At 40.0% G+C, this 20,358-nt stretch overlaps 1 protein-coding gene across 1 annotated transcript in view; it reads left to right on the plus strand.

The window, feature by feature from the left end:
* Nucleotides 1-1,526: 1,526 nt before the first annotated feature.
* Nucleotides 1,527-20,358, plus strand: part of LOC126273223 (CUE domain-containing protein 1) — a 156,727-nt gene continuing 137,895 nt past the window's right edge. The window contains exons 1-3 of the mRNA XM_049976770.1: nucleotides 1,527-2,847; nucleotides 2,938-3,134; nucleotides 4,165-4,346. Coding sequence (XP_049832727.1) covers nucleotides 3,036-3,134; nucleotides 4,165-4,346 — 281 coding nt within the window. The 5' untranslated portion in view covers nucleotides 1,527-2,847; nucleotides 2,938-3,035. The remainder of the gene's footprint in view (nucleotides 2,848-2,937; nucleotides 3,135-4,164; nucleotides 4,347-20,358) is intronic.

Genomic DNA, 20,358 nt, shown 5'->3' on the forward strand with positions numbered 1-20,358 from the left:
AGACGCGCAATTCTACCATGATTTTGGAATATGATTATATTCGTCGATAAAGCCATGTATGGCTACATGGTGAGAGACCCCCAGGATATCGTAAAATTAAGATTTATTAGAAAACAAAAAATTGAAACACCGATCAGTCATAAGCATTGGCAAAGACGTTAATTATGAATGTACAGTAAGGCGCACTCAAATGAAAAAAATATTCGTTCAATTTTATATCTCAGTTTTTTGTTTTTCCACGCACTCTCTCGTATGTAGAAGGACGATGAATATGATGAATATGTGCAATTTTAAATACGAAGTGTTACGAGTTTTATGTATCATATGTGCGCATGAATAATAGTATATTGAACAACAGTATCAAGTATTCTTTATTTGTTGAAGTGAAGTGAAAATCATACAAGGAGGATTTTATTGATTATGACAAGCACCGGTGTTCTCAGATTCCACTGCCTGGAATTACAATTCAAATGTAAGCGAAGTCCGATAGCCAAGAAAAATTCAAATGAGCACATAAAATTTCTAATGGCCGGTCCACACGCAACGATCTGTCTGCGCACATCACATCTGCGCAGATAGATCATTGCGTGTGGACAGAAGATTTGTACCAACCTGAGGTGTGTGCAAACTTGGAGGTTGGAGTTGGAGGTTTGAGCGGAACCTCTCAAATCTGTGGGTTCAAACCACATCTGCGCAGACAAGTTGGAGCGTGTGGACAGGAGAGCTCCGCAAATCTGGCGCGAAACAGCTGTTTGTTCCGTCTAGTGTTTGTATTTGTGAGCACAGGGGATTAAAATGGCTGATTCTCGTCAGTGTTCTCCAGAGTTTGTAAGTGAATTCATTGAAATATATAGAAACCACCCATGTTTGTGGAAGATTAAAGTAAATAATATAGTGACTGAGACAAAAGGACAGCAGCATACAATGCTCTAATTGAAAAATTGCGGGTATTATTTCACTCAACTCTTGTTTCGATATTGCAGTTGAAAATTCCAAATCCTTGTTGCTCCTTCCTGTTGCTAGGAATCTTAATGTTACCGCCAGCCGTTCATGAGGAGAATTTGCCCTTCTTTATACAAGTATTTTTTTCTCGTAATGTGAGGGGGGGGGGGGGGTACAAGTTTTAAGAGATAATTATAAGTTTCGACATCCTTCTGCAAATAATTTCGCCAGTCGTTAGGTTCGCCCTGCAATTCGCGCAGTAAATTTACGTGAGAAAACTGCTTTCGCTTTAGCAGCCACTGTCCACACCATTTTGACCGCTTTCTCTGTTTCCCGCGGTTGGTCTGAATGTTTTTTGCAACACAAGTTGCGAACACAGACCACAACAGAACTTCCTCCATTTCTATATTTCAAAATAACTGAATTAAGTTTTTGACGGGGGAGCGTTGTCGCTTGCTACTGATTTCTTTTCTACACCGACAGATGGCGGGCGAGTAATAGATTGGGGTTTGTGTCGTGTGAACACACAACATTTGCAGCGATCTTTTGCATGTACAAACATCTGCGCCGATTTCTGAATGTACAAACATCTGCGCCGATTTCTGCGCAGACAGATCGTTGCGTGTGGACCGGGCTTAATGATGCAGTCATGTTATATCCTACAAAAACGTGTCTTCATATGAATATTCAATAGTATTTAGTGATATTTATTTATTTTTCCTTTTTTATTATTACAACACAGGCTTTTCGAATAACAATTATTAGTTTAACAGCTGCCATATTACACTGTGGAACTATTTCCTGCGTGTAATCCACAATTTATACGATGCTTGGTCTCACAAACTACGAGTTTATACGAATCGCTTTTTCGGTTAAATACATTAAGTTTCTTTATTCGTTCAAAAATCTTTTAAGACTGTACGAAAGTGTACGTGCAGGCCATCGTTCACTGGAATCCAATGGTGTACAGCAGCAAATACACCACGATAACTGCGACAGAATGCTCGTGTTTCGAAATACTAACCTACTGCCACCAGGGAGCAGTGGTGGTAGGAAATTGCGCAACGATTTACTACCACAGGTTAGACTGTGGTACTACCCAGCTGAGCTTTTTGGGGCTTTTTCCCAACTAAAAGCTCTGAGTTTACACATGCAACTACAATGCAATTGAAGTATGCCACTAGCTGTCGCGATACTTTTGTTGCTTGTGTGAACCCGGTTTTACAGTTTATGATTTAGTCAGCACATTCGCTGTTTCTCTTCAGTCAGACGAGGTGTAAACAGCTTGAATCTAATATTTATACTTATCCTTCACTGCACAAAAAGCCACTCCGTCCATATTACCCGAAACTAGAAGCGCATTTCCAGAAACAATTTTGAAGTGTTAACATGACCGCTCAGAAACGGTAATGGAAAATTGGTTTACGAAATCAGCAGTTTGCAGCCGCATTTGATCGTTGCGTGTTCACAAACAGCAGCCAATTAGGGAAGCAACCGCTTCGTTATGATCCGCACTTTTTCACGCACAGTATTTGCGGGAGTCTCTGCGAAGCTAGAAGGCTTTGATGAGCAGCGTTAAAAAAAATGGCTGTTCGTGTATACATCGCTAGAATTTGTATAGTTCAGTAGAATTTTATTGAACTAATGTCCGAAATGAGGCCATATTTGCAGGAATTCCACGTCTCATTGAAAGAAAATTGAAAATGAGTCATTTATTTGAATATATGTTTGCATTTTTACAGCTGACTGTTACTTCCAACGGTTGAAGTTCGTTCGATAACTGACCTTATAGGATTAAAATCTTAGCAAACTTAATTTGCTCTTTACTTGAATTGCCCAGCAGCTGATGTCGGAAATGCGTCTCCTTAATTCTCACAACACTGATCGTCCGTAGCGTGATACAGGGTTAGCTGTCATCTGTTGTATTACACAATAAAGTATTTTGAGTCTTGCCTTACTAAGGTTTACAACAGATACAGTCGTTTTATTTTGCAGTTTTTGCTCTTATGGAACATGGTCACAAGATATTTTAAGGCAATGTGAAACATTAACTTAATGAGAAAAGTAGGTTTAACATACTCGCCGATTACACGATGGCCACAGTTCAACAGCCAACCACACAATTGGAATTTCACCAAGCCATGGCAGACTTCAGAACAATGTTTCCAGATATGGACGATGAAGTTATAGAGGTAAAAAGTTTAATTTGAATTTGTATATCATAAGAACTCTGTTAAAAATGCAGAAGCAGTTAGTACTATCAGTGGGGTACTAGTACTAATGTGTAACAAAAAAAAGTATGTTATCGTCCCAGACTATGCTTCCTTCCCATTTATTTCACCGAAAACATTGTGAGTAAGACATAGTGCATGCTGAATGAAAATTGCAAGTTGGTGAACTGGAACAGAACCAAGAGGTAGAAATCGAAATATATTTCTGATCTGATGATGGTTTTTATTGTATAACATAATATTGTCATTGACATCCTGTCAAGTTAATGGCAGGGAGAAGAATAAGAGCCAGGGGGAGACTGTAGATTAATACAATAATGTGCAATAGAAACAAAATAAGAATGAGGGGTGTGGTATCTTGATTTTTCATGAATTTCAGTCAACAAGCAGGTTTTTTAGGATCTTTTGTCAAAATGAAATTTATTTTTTAACTATAGAGGCGTTCATAATATTTGTAAATATCACTAGCTTTTCTCATCTTACTAGAGCCTGCGACTTGCAGTTTACTCTCTAGACATCTCGCTTTGGACCATAATAAATGCTGTTGTTGGTTTTTTACTTTATTTAGGAAAGGAGTTACTGCGTAGATAGGTAGACTTTCTGAGACTTCATTAATTAGACCTATTAAGTTTTGAGATTGTAGAAAAAAATCATTGCTGCTTTGTCAAAGAAAGTCTTTTGAAGATGTTGGCTATTTTTAATGTGTGTTGATCACGCAGGAAGTTAATGCTGTCACTCGTACAGAATAAGAGTAATTTTAATTTTTGTAATTTTCCTGTAGAGAGCCAAGAGAACAGCAGATTATTTATTTGTGGTTAGTCTGGTACCAGATGATTTGTTGTGTTGTTCAGTGGCTTCTTTCCCAGTAATTGAGGTTAATGGCATAAAGGTTATATTTGTTCTCCTTTTAATAAACAGTTGTGCTAAAAGCTGTTTTAAAAGTGGTCAGCTTTGCATGAACTTAAATATGTTCTTATCCTTCTGCACACAGGCAGTCCTAAGGGCAAATCAAGGTGCTGTAGATGCAACCATTGACCAGCTTTTGGCAATGACAACTGACAATGAGAATGAGAAGTTGCGCAATGAAATTGAACAAAAGGAAACATTGGAAACTTCAAAAGGTCTTGGCACGACTGCTGAGGTTGCCATTATAACAAGTTCATCTCCTGCAAAGTAATGAAGTCAATCTTTTATGCTTTTTCAGTATAGAGTAGAAAATTTTGATATATTTTGAAATTGACTTAACTTTCTGAGATGTAAATACATAAACAGAAGAGTGAGTTGTAAGTAATAGATATTAAGACATGAGTTGGTGCAATGTAACAAAAGGGGATGTGCTTCTTTTGGCCACACTTGGTCACGAAGCTAACAGGGCATTATCAAATTAATTTGATATGCAAATGGAAAGCATAGGTGGCGAAATAAAAGTGAATGAAAGAGGAACACTGTTGCCTTCTAGATAACATCAAAATGATCTTGATTCTACACGCACTAGATTGTGTACAATGATGTGTTTATTGATGCTTTAATAAATTTGGAAAGAAGTTACCAAAAGTTGAGATACCGCCCATATGCTTTGATCTGTGACGGTATCAACTTTGATCTGTGAGTTCCATTGAGAGGGTGGTCACCTCTATTTCAAGTGTATTCAACGAAGAAAGTGATACCAAGAACCCACAACTATCAGAACTAACTGTTATCAGAACCTAATGAGACCAAAATAATAACAACAACAGCAGCAGCAGCACACTCCCTGATACTCACCACTGTAAACTACTAAATACGACCTTCACCTACCAACACAAACCACAAAATCATAAAAAACTAATTCAGCATGAATTTAGATACCCACATCTCAAAGAAAATTAGATACATAAAGAATCACACTACATTCCTTACTATGGAGACCAAAAATACAAAAAATGTACTTTCCCACAGTTGAAAATCTACTAAATTTCATTGTAAGATCTATACCTAGTACCATACAAAACACACACACACACAAAAAAAGGAAACAACTTGTAACCATTAACAACACAACACCCCAACAATTTCAAAACTGAAAACAAATTAGAAGCCAATAATGAACAACATTCAAATAACTCACTGATAAGGCAACAAAAACAAGTGCCCAAAACACTGAGTGACAGCACTAAATACAGTGCCGCACTAACATCTCTTGTAAACAATTTAGAAACATGAACATCGCTCACTAGAGTGCACCACTGTTTACTCTGACATGCTCTCTGCAAAAACGATCCACTTTAAACAAGCCAAGCCTCAATGATGTCACACAGCACAACACAGTTACATCACAAACCAAAGCCGATCGACCATATTCTAGCTTTTGGTTGACCTCTGAATCCTGTAAAATATATGTCTTTATTGCATTATTTGAATTCTATTTCTAATGATTTGTTCCATCGGCAAGTACCTTTCTCTGAGATCTCACACAAACTTTTGGGGGGGAGCTTGCCTAACCAATATTGATTTCCTTCATTATTTTTTATGGGCATTGTCCATAAAAGGAACATACAGACACCAGTATCTCCTTAATAACTTAGTTACATGAACTTCTTTTCCAAAACATTGTGGGCATTGATGTGTTTGTGGAAGAAAAGGAGACATACTGTAGAAGAATGATTATTAACGCTCTCTCTCTCTCTCTCTCTCTCTCTCTCTCTCTCTCTCTCTCTCTCTCTCTCGTCTGATGATGGATGGTAATCTGCAAAAAACAGTGTGATAGAGATAGATAATTTTTGTGTAACTTGTATGGCTATCATAGCAGAATCGTATTGAAAGAATTCTCACACTCCAAAGAAATTCAGATCATGTGTCTAAGCTGTCGGTATTACAAAAGTGTCCAGGCACTAATGGATGACACAGCAACTGAAACTGAAGGTAGCAAAACAAAAGCAGAAATGCTGAACTCATGTTTTCAAATTTTCCATTATGAAGGAAGACCAAGGAATAGTGTTGCAGGTAAACTCCTACACTGCCGCAAAAATGAATTGTGTGTGATATTTCTGTTGATGGTATTGTCAAACAGCTGAAATTGCTAAAATTGTACAAGGTCCAAGGCCCAATATAATCTATGACACATACTATATAACATTTGCTGTAGAGATAGCCCTTCTCTTAGCTGTAGTATACAATATATCCCATGAACAGAAAAAACTGTGCCCAGTAGTTGGAAGAAGAACAGATCACTCACTTTTACTAGCAGGACGGTAAATATCCACAAAACTACTGTCCAGTATCACTGACGTGCATCTGTTTTAGGATCGTCCATCAAAACGTACTCTGACCTCAAACATAATGAGGTATCTAAACAGAATGATCTCCTCTTCCTATTAAATTCTCCTGTACTTTCAGATATCAGCATTCAGGGCATTTTTCTCACATGCATTTAAAACCATGGGTCAAAGCAGTGAGGTAGGTGCAATATTTATTGACTCACAAAAAGTATTAGACTTGGTAAGACTACACATATGCTTAATAATAAGAGTATGAACATGTTGGGTATCGAACAAAATTTGTGACTGGAGTGAGGATTTATTGTTGGGAAGGACACAGCATGGTATCTTGGATGGTGAAATATTGAAAGATTTGGAAGAAATTTTAAGTGTGCCCTAAGGATGTGTGTTGGGACCATTGTCGTTCATACCATAAATTAATGACGTGGTGGACAGCATTAAGTAACCTCTTTTTTTTTTTTGCATTCATTTCGGAGTGGGACAAAGGTTGGCAACTTGCTTTAAATGTTTAGAATCGAAAAATTATGCGTTTCACAAAATGAAAAAAACATGGTGTCCTATGCCTGTAGTGTGAATATATCACAATTGGAGTTGATCAACTCTTACAGATACTTGGGTACAACAGTTTGTTGGGGGAAAAAATGGTCACATAGGCCCCATTGCGAGTAAATCAGGTGGTGAACTCGAATCACTGGCAGGACTGGAAAAATAAAATCAGGTGAGTGTTACTGTGTATCATTCAACGTGTTGTAGGCTGTTGCTCAAGTGTGTGGGATCCATACCAAATAGGACTTCACTAATGTATACAAAGAATGATAGCACTTATTGGTACAGGCTTATTTGGAGTGTGGGAGTTTGTAACCGAGATGCTGAAAAATGGTAGTCGCTTGTAGATTTAAAAGTATGCTACAACCATTTACATATTATACTATAGGAAGTGCAAAGATGAGATTCGATTAATTACAGCATGTACGGAGACACTAAATCAGTCATTCTTCCTGGGCTCCATACACAAATGGGATGGAAAGAGCCCTAATAAGTGGGACAATGGGAAGTACATTCTATCATGCACTTCACTTATAAATTTAGATGCATATGTAAATGTAGAGGCAAAACTGCTCCACACAGTTTGCAGGTTAGTTATTTTAAGTGCTCAATAGGTCATCCTTCTTTCATCTAATTGATATGGAACGAGTCTGTTTACAGAATATGTATGCGTGATTAGTGTTAATCTACTATGCCTTAGTCCTACTGATGTGACTATACTTAAAAACACAATATTTTTGTTCTTACAGGCTACCAGTTTTTAAATATAAATTCGCCCATGGAACTGAAGACTTTGTCCAGGAGAATGATTTTATGTTAGATTTAAAGTTGATTTGCTACCTGTCAGACTTTTATGCTATTTGGTGAATGATCAAAAATTTTTGTTGCTGTGTATTGAACTCCTTTATGAGCCAAACAGCTTTATTAAATGGTAATAAAGGGCATTGTGTTCCCTACTGTTGTAAGTATGGACATCACTATTCTTCTCAAATTGTCACGGATTATTTATGATGAATTTCACTAGGGAATATATGTATTCTAATGGTGCACTTAAAATGGTTAACTCATTTAAGTTTGTTACTGCTGACATTTGTGTGGTCAGTACTTTCGAAGTGATAAGTTACCCGAAAAAATTATTCTGTAAGACATTATTGAGTAGAAATGTGCAAAATATCACGATGCTGATTCATTGGTTATGGAAGCTAACAATTATTCAAATAGCAAAAGTTGATGAATTCAGTTTTTTGAGAAGCACAGTAATGTGCAACTTCCATTTCAGTTTTTCATCAGTATTTACGCCCAGAAATTTGGCACATTATACCACATTAACTTGTTGATGTGTGATATTGTTGGTATGACCATTTGTTGTACAGTACTGAAAATGGTGTGCTTTTTCAAAATCTAGGGTGTGAATCACTTAATAATTCTTTGAAAACTTCATTAACAATCTCTTCTGTTGCATTTTCTCCAGTAGGATTTATTATAACATGCATATTGTCTGCAGAAAGGGCCAGTTTTGCCAATGTTATGTTGAAGGTCATTCACACATATAAGGAATGAGAGTGGACCTGGAAATGAACCCAGTGGCACTCCCTTTGTGATTTCTCCCCAGTCATTAAAATTTTCTATCATCTCAATGTAGTTCGAATTATTCATAACAACTTTTTGCATTCTATTTTTTAAGTATGATTCAAATCAGTTATGTGTAAAGTCATCGGTACAATAAAGTTTAAGTTTTTCTAAGAAGGTAATGTGACCTATGCAGTTAAGTACCTTGGAAAGAGTGCAGAAAAATACAGAGTGTATGAATAGTATTCTCAGTTGAGCATCACTTCTGGAATCCAAACTGTGGTTAGCTACATTAGTTGTTTCTACTAAAATGTGTGATAACTATTGAGTACATTATTCCAAAAATATTTTGGAAAAAGATGCCTGTAACAAAATTGGATGATAATTATTTAAGTCTTTCTCATCACCTTTCTTATAAAGAGGTTTGTGTTGTTGTTCCCTTCAGTCCAAAGACTGGTTTTTAATGAAGGTCTCCACAGTACTCAATCCTGTGCAAGCCTCTTCATCTCCTAGTGACTACTGCAACCCAGAACTATTTGAACCTGCTTACTGTACTTGTCTCTTGGTCTCCCTCTGCAGTTTTTATCCTTCCTCACCTCTCTCCAGTACTAAAATGACAATTTCTTGGTGTGTCAGACTGTGTCCTACCAAACAATCCCTTCTTTTAGTCAAGTTGTGCCACAGATTTATTTTTTCTCCACATGTATTCAGTACCCCTTCGTTAATTGCGCAATATACTAATCTAAATTTTAGTATTCTTCTGTAGCACTGCATTTCAATTGCCTTATACTCTTCTTGTGAGAACTGCTTACTGCCCACATTTTACTTCCTTATAAGGCTGCATTCGAGACAAATGCCTTCAGAAGAGAGTCGTGCACCATTAATGACTGCATCACACAGCCGTAGCCTTGCCTAGGCCTGTCGACACTGACATTGGACTGTTGATGACTGGAAACGTGTCACCTGGTTGGATGAGTCTCGTTTCAAATTATATTGAACAGAGGGCCATGTATGGGTATGGAGGCAACCTCATGAATCCATGGACCCTCCATGTCAGCAGGGGACTGTTCAAGCTGGTGAAGGCTCTGTAATGGTGTGGAGTGTGTGGAACTGAAATGATAAGGGACCTGACACTGACAGGTGACATGTAAGCATCCTGTCTGATCACTTGCATCCATTCATGTCCTTTGTGCATTCCGACAGACTTGAGCAATTCTAGCAGGACAAAGCGATACCCACACATCCAGAATTGCTTCTTAGTGGCTCCAGGAATACTCTTCTGAGTTTAAACACTTCCACTGACCACCAAACTCCCCAGACATGAACACTGTTGATCATATCTGGGATGACTTGCAACATGCTGTTCAGAAGAGATCTTTACCCTGTCGTACTGTTACGGATTTATGGACAGCCATGCAGAATTCGTGGTGTCAGTTCCCTCCAGCACTACTTCCGATATTAGTAGAGTTCATGCCAAGTCGTGTTGTAGCTCTGCTGCATGCTCGTGGGGGCCCTGCACAATATTAGGCAGATGTACCAGTTTCTTTGACTCTTCAGTGTATTACAAAGATTTAGCGTGAAGCATCTACATTATTAAATATGGTCACTTCATAATTATTCCACTGGCATATGGGTCATACATGACAAACAAAACTCATATTTGTATACTTGACAGTTGAGTCGGAACTTTTCAGAGACCTTTGTATAGTGGTGCAGCTTAGTATTTGCAAAGCAGACATATGTGACTGTTAATACAACTTACTAAAGTGGGTTTGTGTAAAGGTTTTATTCAGATTTTGTTAAAGAATTTCTTCTAGCAGTTTACGAAAAATAAGAACTTTGAGTGCACTTGTGTGCAGTGAGTTTATGACTATCAGCTTGCACAGCCCTTCCTTGGTAAGATGTGCAGAAACACTGAGCTAGCAAGACACTGCTGGCAGCAGGTCTCTTTCACCAATAGTTGATGAGCCTCATGACACAATGTTAAAGATAAGAACAGATGTTACTTATATGAAGTACAGCTACTTGCATGAAGTACAATATTCCGTTAGTCTAAAAATAAATATTTTGTCTCAATATCGCAGCTTACATGAGAATTATGCAGCTAAGTCATAGAAATGAAAAGGGAAGGTGAAGTGAATTTAGCTAAACAATTTAAGATTACAGCTGTGAAAATGAATTCAGCTTGTCACTAGCATACTCAAGACTTTGGAATATTGTAGCCATTGCTTGACAATACTATTGTCGTAACTGTGATTTGTGTCATAACAGTTATTTTTGGGCATGAGACTCATTTATCGTGCTAAATTCACTTGACTACTTTTGTGACCTTTCAGGTTGTGAGATATCTACCTCAGCTATGATTGTGGCAGTGAGAGCATGTTTTATTGTAGTAATGCCTTGTCTGCATAGTTGTAAAGTCTTCATTTCCTAAAATGGTAGCTGCTTTCCAGTTTTGCTGCAAAAACTGTACCTTACCACTTGCTTTTGCTGCTACTTTAATTGAGCTGACTGTTACAAGTTAAGTGATGAACCTTAGTATCCCGTGTTTCATGTCTCCTAGCAACCTTGCAGGGATAGCCATAGTCCTCTGCTTTGTAAATGCTAAGTTGCATAACCAACAAAACAGAAAAAGTCTCTGAACAGATGTGAATCTACTACCAGTGACATGAAGCTAAATTTGGTTCATCACTTCAGTATCAAATTAGATGGGAAGAATTTTGGAAACAATAAACAAGCTTGTTAATAAGCATTACATATACATTTGGAGCTGAAAATGAATGAAAGTGCACAACTGCTCATTTGCCAGTTTTTTCTGTTTTGCTTCTACTTCAGCAGCCATATATTCATTTTTCATGTGAATCTACAGTTTGATTTGTTGCTGCATGCCATTGATGTGTTAAGTATATTATCTTTAATATGTACACATTTTTGTGGTATTACTGATACTTTAGTCGTGTATGGCTGTTTGAGGTCAACTGTGCATAGTATCTTACTGTTTCTTGGTGCTTTGGACAAAGCAGTTCATACATATTTTTAGTTTTGTTAAAATAAGCTTTAGCTACACTGAAAAGGATGTGTGTGCAGCTAATTAGTGTTTTTCAATTATGTAATCATCTGTCAGTTTGAAGCATTTCCTTATATCGATGTCTGCTACCACGGCTCCACGGAGTGCTAGTTTGGAGCATGCTGTGGATGGCAGTGAGGATGCTGTAAGCTGTGCGTGAAGTTCTTCGTATTACTAGTGCAGAAGAGACTTGGCAATATTGTTGATGATGTTTGGCACCTCATGATCGTTGACTCACTTTCCGGATTGGTGCTGAGTGATCCTGCCAAATTCTGTACAAGGCTGTTCTCTTTTCGTATCTAAATAGTCATGGCATTTATATGGCACCGAGATCATAAATTTAAATTTTTGATCCTAAAAAGGTCAGTCCTTACTTAAGTTTCAACTGGTTTTGTATGTCGTCGTAAAATGTGTGCATTAACTGCCACCAGAGCAATGACAGAGAGGTAATGTTTGCTATGTGGTGCCGTGTTCGTCTTGAAAGTCAAGGGCAGTTGTTGGTTCAGACATGTATCACGTCAGTTTTTTTCTTTTTTACTCTGCAAATAGCCAGAACCGAATTCAGTAACAAAATACCAAGAAAACCTTTGAATTGCACCAATTAAATGATCAGCCTATTTTTACTTATTTTTTCTTTTTAATTGTCAACCTACTTCTGTACTGCAATAAACTTCATTCCGTATTAGTTTGTTATTGTTTGAGAATGGTATGTTAGATGTTTTGCCATGCAGAATTCGCACATTTACTTCAGCACCTTGTTTTCAGGACAGTACAAGAAGACAAATAAGAAAAGATAACAACAGGAGGCTGGTGACCTAGGCAGAACTCTGCAACAATTGCTGGTGATTTAACACCATGACAACACACGAATTCCCCTTGCTGTACATTACTCAACAATAGAATATGTGGTGTGGAACGTTCCACGACTACAGATAACTGTAAATTTGTGAGCATAGCTGTGCTTTACCATTGACTCATCTGCTGGTCACAGTGTTACAGCTGCAATACAAAGACTATGTTTCATAATTTTGTGCTACTGTTGTTTGAGTGAGTTCTGCTGATGTATAAATTATTTTTTCTTCTTGCTTTTATTCGTGAGCTACATAGCTAAGTAAACTAACGTGAAAATTCCGGGTAATCAAGAGTGTGTTCCACTTCTGACTTTCCAGTTCGAATGTAGTACGATTTGTTAGCCTTTTGGCAACCTTGAGCGTATACCTTGTGGGAGCAGGAATAGTTGTCTGCTTTTTGAATACCAAGCAACAACACACAAGAAGTTGCTGGAAGATTCGGAGGAACCATCAGTGACATGGATTTGGGTTCTTTTCATCACCCGGAGACTATACAAAAGGGAAACATTACAAAAGCAATGAACAGGCTAGTTGCTATGCATTATATGTATAAAAGTTGCTATTTGCGGGAATGGAACTCTTGTCTGCAAGTTACCAGTCCATGCTTTAGGCATCTCACCCATGGTAGTTACACAACAGAGGAGTGGGACTGCAATAAACACACAAATATTTTGCTATGGAACATTGATGGATAAAAAATTTGATACCATTCATACCAACAGAGACACTAGCAAAGTATGACACCATAGTTTTCACAGAAACTCTCTCTCTCTCTCTCTCTCTCTCTCTCTCTCTCTCTCTCTCTCTCTCTCTCTCTCTCTCTCTCTCTCTCTCTCTTTTTAAAGAACAGAAGAGTATACTAAAAAGGGTATTATGGATTTCATTCTTTATCAGACCAGACTCCAGACTGACCATCAGGATCAATTTCAACTATCCTCAAACTAGGATTAATAAAGGAAATAACAAGAGGTGAAAATACAATTATTGTTAAAACAAATTATGTCATAATGATAGTCATATAAGCTCAACCATAAATGATAGTAGAAAATGAAATCAAAAGAATAATAGATGGAGAAAAGAGGATAGAGAAACCAAACAGCAAAACAGAACTGGTCCTGGAAACACTAGGAGGAGAGGATGTAGTCTTCAATAACAAATCCAATCTGAAAATCTACATAACACCCAATGGAACCAGTGCAGTAGACCTAATATTATTTGTAGGCGAAATCATAAAGGCAGTTAACCAGAAAGTAATCTAGACATCATCAGTAGTACCAATAAGAAAACATATACCAGTCAAAACAACTTTTGAATTTAATTGGCCATTACGAACAACCAAACCCAAGCCAAGCAGGATATTGGACAAATTAGACAGAGAGAAGTTAAAAGAAAGTCTAGCAAAAATAAAAAAGCAAGAAATCTTATACACTTACACCAGGCAATGGAAGCCGTGCAACTAAATGCAATGCCTGCAATCCTATCAAATAGAAATAAAAGGTAGGAAATCACAACCGTGGTTCAACAACAAGTGTTGTGATAGATGGCAGAAGCAGCTGTCAACACTACATTGACCCAAAACCACAACGCAGCAATATGACCTGTCACTGTATCTCAGGCAGAAACACTAATAAAGAAGAAGAAGCAGGAGGAGGAGGTGGTAGACCACATAGAAGAAGAGGCTAGGTGATGAGCAGAATACTCTCAAATAGACCCATTCATTGCTCTCAATAAACGAAGACCACCAGCAAGGAAAGGGATCTCAGTGACCACATGGCAAAATCTCTTTAAATCCATCCTAAACCTTCAACATAAGGAAGCAGCCTGTGGATACAGTACAACGGAAAAAATAGAAAGTTACACCCCTACAACAAGACAAGAAATATGCCAAGTGATAATAAAGGCAAAAAGGCTTCAGATGGCACATAAACAGAACATCTCAAGAAATCCTATGATGTGGAAGACTACTATGTGGAACTATGCAACAACTGCATGAGCACAGGAAAAATACCAGAATGATGCCCAAATACCAGAAAACCATAAAGGGAAGAAGCACCCTACATGCAGCGAACTGCTTAGGCAGGTATTACACAATCAGATTTCTTTGTCCAATATCTTTGTCAAAGATATCTGATGGTGTAATAGGAACTTCGTCAAATGTCGTCCAATATTTGATAAAATCTAGGGCCTCGCTGTAGATTTGATCAAAGAAGTCGCTTGTCTTATGTTACCACATGGAGCGCTAGCGTCGCTGCATTCTGTCATCTGTAGTGTTTTTATAAACATTGCCAGTAAATACAATTGGTGTGTGCCGACAACTACAAAATTAATAGAGATGTATGAAGCTGATGAGGCACTTTAAAACGCGAGGCACGCTGAATACAAAAATAGATTACGAAGATTGGAGACCTGACTTAACTTAACCTTCTCCTGTAACGTGTTACAGTGAGCTTGTCTTCTGCAGATGTAGCAGTTGTTAAGTGAATATTGTTCTTTGTGATATGAGGATACACTTCATTGATCATATACAGAAATGAATGCTCATCCATTCTTTAGTAACTGATGTACGACTTGACGTCCGACACTATAAGCTCACGTAACAAGTTTTGTTGAATGCTTTTATCATGTCTTCGTAAAACCCACGGCTTCGCCCAGGTATGTTTCCTTTTTTGCTCCCGCTTCTCTTCCGCATGTGCACACAGTACAATTGTGGTACATGCAACTGCTGTGGTTAATAACAAGTTGTTGTCAGCCATCTTGAACTTTAACGAAAAATAAGATGACAGTGGTAATACCCCTTCTAGCACTACGTCAAAGATCTTTGTCAAATATATTTGACAGAATATTTTATCACATCTTTGATCAAATCTTTGACAAAGAAATTTGATAGTGTAATACCGACCTTAATAGAGTAAGTGCAAGACACACTAAAACATTCAAGGAAAAAATATAGCAAAGCCTTCATCAGAAAAACATTCATCCAAAAATTCAACCTGTTAATTGGTGCCACACACCAAATAATGAAAGTATTTTCAGGTATTCTAATATAAAATGATATCCAAATATCTGACGATATCACCATATCCAAGAATTTAACACAAACAGAGTACTACAAGGAGACCCAATCAGTCTGTCACTGTTCAACATCACGGCAGCAGACACTGTGAAACCCATTAGGGACCCCTTCAGGGAGTGCTCTGCTCTTTGGTGGGTTTGTGCTTGGCTACCACAGTGCCGCAGCTATTGTAGCATTTTTTCCCTTCCGTGTTGCATGTCTATCCTCTTGCTATTGTTTTTCCGCTCCCTTGGGGAACATGTCTAAGGTGTTTTCGGGAATGCCCTGCATTGTCTTTTGCTTACAAAAGAACAGTCCCACCACTGTTTTTCATTCCCTTTTCCTTCCTTCATTCATCTTCTCCTCTCCTTCCTCCGCTTTGGCATTTGGGGCTCCTCTTTTTCTTCTTCCTCCTTGTGCACTCCTGAAAGCCAGTTCACATGTCTGACGTGTAACAGGTGACTGGGTAATGCATAGTTCCCAGCCTCAGACCAACCGGTAGACTTCACACATATCCACTGGTACAGGTCAGACCCAGGGAAGGGTGATTGCCTGAGCTGCTACCATCCCAAATAGCTAATTGGTCCCTCTGTCAGGTGTTTGCGAGGTGTGGCCTGAGGTGCGAACAATCACCTAAGGTGGGTACGCCCCCTTATGTAGGGGGCTGCCAGTTGGAAGGAGTGCGCCATTGGAGATGCTAGCAATCATGGGGATTTTCTCACAATGAGCCAGTAATCTTCACAATCAACATCTACAAAATGTAAAATGAATTAGGCTAACGATTCAAAGATGCTTCCAGCTGCACCGGATGCTTCGTGGCCTCATATACTGAAGATGATCAGTCCTTGACAACAGTAAATCCATTTATTATTCAGGAAGGTGTTGTTGCATGTGCTGGCCCTGTGAAATCCCACTCTCATTTATGGAATGTCAATTTGCTATTGAAGACTACTTCTGATTCTCAAGCACAACACGTGCTTGCTACTTCGCATCTCCTTGGCTGTCCGGTTCATGCCAAGGCCCACAGAACTCTGAACCTTCCCATGGTGTTATTTACACTAGGCTCTTCGACTGTTCAGGTTGTGATTGTTATCCATCAGGTGACGAAAAAGATAGGTGCCTCCTTAGTGCCCATATGCACTCTGTCTCTCACAGTTGATAGGATGGTGCTTCTGTCCAAGATCAACACAGGAAATGAAGTTATCACAGTCTGACTGTATATTCTGAAACTGGGGGCGCTGCTACCAGTGTCATTGTTTCAACCACACTCAAATGTCTTGTCGACGTCTGGCCAAATGTGTAACATGTGGTAGGGATGTGCACGAGGATGATTGTCTGCCTTCCCCGTGTCAGTTGCAATGGCGACCATGCCGCCGCCTCTCAAGATTGTCCCATGTATCTTGATGAGTGGGCTGTCCATGAGATTTGGGTAAAGGAAAAAGTTCCTTACCCGGTCGCTCACAAGTTATTGGCTAGCCACAAACCGTGCATTCTACTGTCTGGCACTTATAGTAATGTTATTGCTACATCTCACTCTGTGAAGGATATATTCATCCAGACGTGCGACCTCAAATTCAGCTCTGAGGTTGTGAAATCACCCAGCATCATGATAGCAATGCCGTCACCTCGTCCAGCTGTACAACAAGCCATCGAAATCTTGCCTCATGGAGCGAAGGCACCAGCTACACAACTGGCACGCCGGAAAGGACAGAAGGAATACTCCCTTGAAGACTTCCTGTGCCCCTTCAGCCAACCAACACCCGAGTCTTCCCCTGCTAACCAGAAAGGCTTGAAGAAGTCCACCAAAGACAAATGGTCTTCTGCTTCGCAGACTCGAAGATCCTCTTCGACGGTGTCACCATGTGATACCTTCGGCCACCGAGCCTCCATGTCGCCAGTGCACACCACCAACCATTTTTCTGTGTTAGACTCTGCAGGCTGACAGCACAAGAAAGCCGATGCTTCTGTGGACCTCATGGAACAGGATCCTCCTGCCTCAGTGCCCTGTAGCAGCGAGTCTTTGCAGACTGGCTCTCGGCAGCCACCGAGGTGACACCCCTTCATTTTTTCCTCAAATGTTTGTGGCCTTTGATACAACAAAAGGGGATTTATGGCTGCTTTTAACATTGCAGCATCCACTTGTACTCTGCCTTCAGGAAATGTCTTCACAACCGCTTTGAGCTTTTGCATTTCTTCCCAGTCCATTTAGGCCTCCCCCCGAGATCAGCATTCCATCTCATGGGAGATTCATGCTGCTCATATGGGGTGATGTTCATAGTCAACCTTTTCCCTGACTACCTGTCTTCAAGTTATTGCAGATCCTTTCTCACTTTGCTTTTTCCCATTGTACCATTTATATCCCTCTGTCATTTGATGTTACCAGTGCAGACTTCCTCCAGATTACTGGGCAGCTACCTCACCCATTTCTGCTGCTCGGTGACTTAATGTGCACCATCCCCTTTGGGGTTCTCCCAGAATCTATCAGAGAGATGCCCTCGAGGCTGACCTTCTTAATCAACTCTTCTGCCTTAACATAGGAGCACCCACATTCCTTTCCGACTCCTCGCACACCTATTTCCATTTGGGATTATCCTGCACTGCCCAGCTTACCCATCATCTTGAGGGGTCCGTTCTTTTTGACACCTACTCAAGCGACCATTTCCTGTGTGCTATCCATTTGCTGACTCCTACCCCACCTGCATTTCACACCCAAGTGGCAGCTTACTATAGCTTTACTCCTCCTTGGCAACCTTTGACAAACAAGATTTCCCCAGTTGGGATGACCTGGTGGAATATCTTACAAACATTATCCTTACCGCTGCAGAACATGCCATTCCTTACACTTCCTCTTTACCATGCCATGTCCCAGTCCCTTGGTAGACTGAGGCATTCCACGATGCAATTCATGCACGGAGACATGCTCTCCACATTTGTAACCATCATCTTACAATGGCAAACTGCAACCATCATAAACGGATGCATGTACAATGTTGTCGCGTTCTTTGGGACAGCAAAAAAGCTAGCTGTATCTCATTCATTAGTTCTTTTAATAGTTCCACCCCCTCCTCTGTCGTGGGCCAACCTCTGACGGCTCTCTGAGACCAAGATCCATTGCCCAATTTTCGGCCTGACAGTAGCAGATGGTGTCATCGTGGACCCATTGCTATGTCCAACATCTTAGGCTGCCATTTTGTGGAAATTTCAAGCTCTCCCCACTATCACCCTGCCTTCCTCCATCGGAAATGAGCAGGGGAGGGTAGAGCGATACCCTTCTAGTCTCAGAATTGTGAGTGCTACAATGCTGCCTTTACTATGAGGGAGCTAGATAATTTTCTCTCTTCATCCTGATCTTCTGCCCCAGGGCCAGACGCTGTTCACATTCAGATGTTGCAGAACATTTCGCTTGTGGGCAAGCACTTTCTGTTTAATACGTACAACCGCATCTGGACATATGCTGGCATGAAGCCACTGTCGTACCCATACCTGTAAGGACAAGCACCTTACTTCTAACTACCACTCTATCTCTCAGCAGCTGTGTTTGCAAGCTGCTGGAACATATGATTCACGCCTGGCTGGTATGGTGCCATAAGTCTCGCAATTTACTAACAACTGCACGGTGTGGATTTCGAGCACGCCATTCTGCAGTTGACCATATCATCATTTTGTCCACCTATGTCATGAATGGTTTTCTGTGAAAACAACAACCTGTGGCTGTGTTTTTTGATTTGGAGAAAGCCTACGACACCTCCTGGACGACTGGTATCTTTCATACTCTCTACACATGGTGCTTTTGTGGCCGCCTGCCTCATTTCCTTGAGGAATTTTTAAAAGACCGAGTTTTCAGGGTCCGTGTGGGTTTAGCCATATCGGACAACTTTATCCAGGAAAACAGTGTGCCTCAGGGTTCTGTCCTGTGTGTTGTCTTCTTTGCTATCGCCATTAATCCTATAATGGCTTGTCTCCTGCTGGGCACCTCTGGCTCTCTTTTTTGTTGACGATTTTTCCATCTATTGCAGTTCTTCATGGATCTGTCTCATTGGGCATCTTTAGTCATGGAGCATTGACAGTGGCCTTCATTTTTCCACTGAAAAAACAGCTCGTATGAATTTATGGTGTCGCAATTGGTTTCTCCCACCATTTTTACATTTTGTGTCTGTTGCTCTTCCGCTCTTTGAAACTGTGAAATTCCTGGGGCTCATGCTAGATAGGAAACACTCTCTGTCCTCCCATGTCTTACCTGGTAGCCCGCTGTACGTGGTCACTCAGTGTCCTACGTGTCCTCAATGATACTTCCTGGGGTGCATATCGAACCATCCTCCTCCGTTTGTACCGGTCTCTTTTCCGTTCAAAATTGGACTACAGGTGCTTTGTTTATGCATCTCCATCTCCACGTCCATCCCTCTTACACTGTCTCGATACTATCCACCATCATGGCATCCATTTGGCCATGACGCCTTTTACACTAGCCCGTTTGAGAGTCTGTATGCAGAAGCTGCTGAACTACCATTGTTTTACCGCCATGACTTTCTGCTCAGCAGGTATGCTTGCCTTTTGTCTGGCATGCGTGTCCACACATCCTATGCCTCCTCTTTCGATGACTTCTTTTATTGTCAGTATGGAGTGCGTCCCATTTCTCTGTTACCTCCTGGAGTTGGCTTTCAGCTTTTGCTCCAGCAGCTTAACTTCACGCTACCTGCAACTTCCCCAGTTGGTACGGACCCTTCAGCATCTTGGCTTTGGCAGCGGCCCATGTTCACTTTGGCCTTCATTTGCTTCTTAGGTACACTGCCTCACTCTATTGCCTTCAGTTTCACGACCTTCACATGGAACTTTGTGATAGTAC

The sequence above is a fragment of the Schistocerca gregaria genome, chromosome 1, assembly GCF_023897955.1.
Source record: "Schistocerca gregaria isolate iqSchGreg1 chromosome 1, iqSchGreg1.2, whole genome shotgun sequence".
In the NCBI taxonomy this organism is placed as follows: Eukaryota; Metazoa; Arthropoda; class Insecta; order Orthoptera; family Acrididae; genus Schistocerca; species Schistocerca gregaria.